The sequence below is a fragment of the Sinocyclocheilus rhinocerous genome, unplaced genomic scaffold, assembly GCF_001515625.1.
Source record: "Sinocyclocheilus rhinocerous isolate Xijiao unplaced genomic scaffold, SAMN03320098_v1.1 scaffold366, whole genome shotgun sequence".
In the NCBI taxonomy this organism is placed as follows: Eukaryota; Metazoa; Chordata; class Actinopteri; order Cypriniformes; family Cyprinidae; genus Sinocyclocheilus; species Sinocyclocheilus rhinocerous.
Genome location: NW_015660877.1, coordinates 1,300,857 through 1,303,388, shown reverse-complemented (window position 1 = coordinate 1,303,388; position 2,532 = coordinate 1,300,857). Strand labels below are relative to the sequence as shown.

The 2,532-nt window shown below is 37.8% G+C and overlaps 1 protein-coding gene across 1 annotated transcript in view; it reads left to right on the top strand.

Moving 5' to 3' along the window:
- The first annotated feature begins 429 nt into the window (after positions 1-429).
- LOC107725452 (synuclein-like) overlaps positions 430-2,532 on the top strand; it is a 7,278-nt gene continuing 5,175 nt past the window's right edge. Inside the window, exon 1 of the mRNA XM_016534698.1 lies at positions 430-718. Within this exon, the coding sequence (XP_016390184.1) occupies positions 598-718 (121 nt within the window). The 5' untranslated portion in view covers positions 430-597. The remainder of the gene's footprint in view (positions 719-2,532) is intronic.

Here is a 2,532-nt window from a genome sequence, read left to right as displayed (position 1 = left end):
ACAAAAAAATAAAAGCTGATTCAAAATATTAATACATAAATAGTATAATAGTAATACTAAAATAAACCAGGTAGGAATCTATAGTTGGGATGTAGACGGTTTATGACACTGGTTTTGGTTAGCATGTAAGTGTGTGTTGTGGCTTGCATGCATATGCTACGGCAGGATTAAAGGAAGAGATTGTTTAATAGTTTTATGAAGCTGTGCGCTGATGCTGGATTTGAGCATTAACAATTTAATCTTCCAGTATGTGAATCTCATTTATTATGGGTGGCTGAAGAAAACAGGCCAAACTGAAAAAGCTTTCTTCTTGTGGAATCCATTTCTCGGCATTCCTCTCACCCACTTGTTATTATACCCCCATCTCTCTCTCTCTCTCTTCGTGCCTTCTTCTCCCCATCCGCTTGACTACTCCTCTTGTTAAGGGTATCCCAATCTGTCTGAGCACTGAGTGCCCATCCCACTCTCAAAGGAGCTGCACACACACTCTGGCAAACACACTTACCACACTGGCAGTCAGAGCACACACAGCTCCATCCACTGGTTATAAGACGACAGCCACTTCCAGTTAAAGGACATACAGCTCTGAGGTCCAGTATGGATGCGCTGAAGAAGGGATTCTCCATGGCTAAGGAGGGAGTGGTGGCCGCCGCCGAGAAAACCAAGGCCGGGGTGGAGGAGGCAGCTGCCAAAACCAAAGAGGGGGTCATGTATGTAGGTATGTACAAATTCAACTGAGGGGAGAAAAGTGAGAGAATTAAAGTGCTTTTTGTACAATCTAAAAATAGTACAGTTCAGTAAAGTGTAGTGGATATATATAGCTATTTAAAATGGCATGGTGTGCCATTTTCATATTTAAAAACAATTCCAATTACAAATTTACAAACCAATTGTAAAATTACAAAAGCATATTTAAAGGTAATTTTACTCGCATAATTTAAATCTATAATATTATATAATCTAATAAAAAATGTATTTTAATCAATTACATTCATACAGATCTTAACCAAATATATTCAAGAAAGAAACATGTCAGGAAGTTAGTGAGTTACCTTTTTTTTATGATACATACTGTACATTTTATCATCATCACCATAATCTAAGTAGTACATTTTTGCCTACAATTTATGATGTAAAAAACAAAATATCACTTTCAGTTTTAAACCACTGAATTATTAGTCACTGACGACAAGAGTCCTGAAAACGAAAACCAGGGCAATTAAGATAAATGTGGGGCATGAGCCCATTATTACATGTGAGTTTCTGTTGTGCTTCGTCACTACAAGTGAAAACCAGACAAACCAGCACTATCCACCTGCCTGTAGTCTCTTATTAGTTCACAAATTAATTTGCCTATATTTGCAGCTGCTAGACAACTTAACATGGTTAGCATGGTTGTTTACTCCTGAGCAGTAGCTTTCTACATATTTCTACTGTCAGGAATGGGTGGGGAATGAGGAGGGAGATAGACAGAGATAAAAGAAAGACAGGACAAGAAGAAGAAAGGAAGCACTTTGTGTTTTCATAACTTCAGGATGCAATCAATCGATGAGCTGTGAGTGGCAGATACATTATGAGATAAGAACCTAATTGAACTCCATTTATATTGCGTGTTAAAATAATTTGTAAACTATAAGATACAGTAGTTAACATACTGTCTCTTGATGATGATGACATTGCAGTCTGATTACATAAGTATGCTTAAATATGCTGAACATCTTATTTTTTTTTAGATTGTAAGTCATATTGTAGGGCTAATTATACTAGCATGCTATATGGGTAACATTTTACAGTACAGTAAGGTGTTACTGTAAACCATGGCATCTTGTACATGACTTTAGGCACAAGTATTATGTGCATCTTACTAGTTGTGCTACTCTGCCGACAGGAGCACACTGTACTGTAATCCCATTCCCTTCCGGTCCACTTCACATCCCGGTCCACAGAGACCAGGGTCTGCCCGGGTCAGTACACAATCTTTGATGATTGTAATGGCTCTCCGTGTGTACACACCAGTCACAGGAGCCTGTCACTGTATGCTTTCCGTTTTTAAAGAGCATAACCTGTCCTCCACATCAGAGAAGGGAAAGAACAATGTGCTTGCTATTACAAGGAGCTTTGACTTACGTTGGAGAGGAGGAGAAGGAAGTGTTTATGAGCCAGGATGGAGTGTGTGTGTGTGTGTGTGTGTGTTGCAGCTGGAGGTAAAAGCTTTCCTCTGCACCACACAGACAATCTACTTTAATCAGAGAAATCTCAAGCCTCTCAAAGAAAAGCGAGGTCACTTTGCACTGAACTGTGACAAATTGTCAACACATACATACCTCTCTTGCCACCCTAGAGACTCAACTACTGTATACACATAGACATCTGTTATATACAGTGCAGATAATTTATGTGCCTGCATATGCATCTCAATAATATAGATTGATTCTCAAACCTACCTTTAATTATCTTATTTATTGGCAGTGTTATTTTAGTATCATTTATATTTGATTATATATATATATATATATATATATATAGTTTATT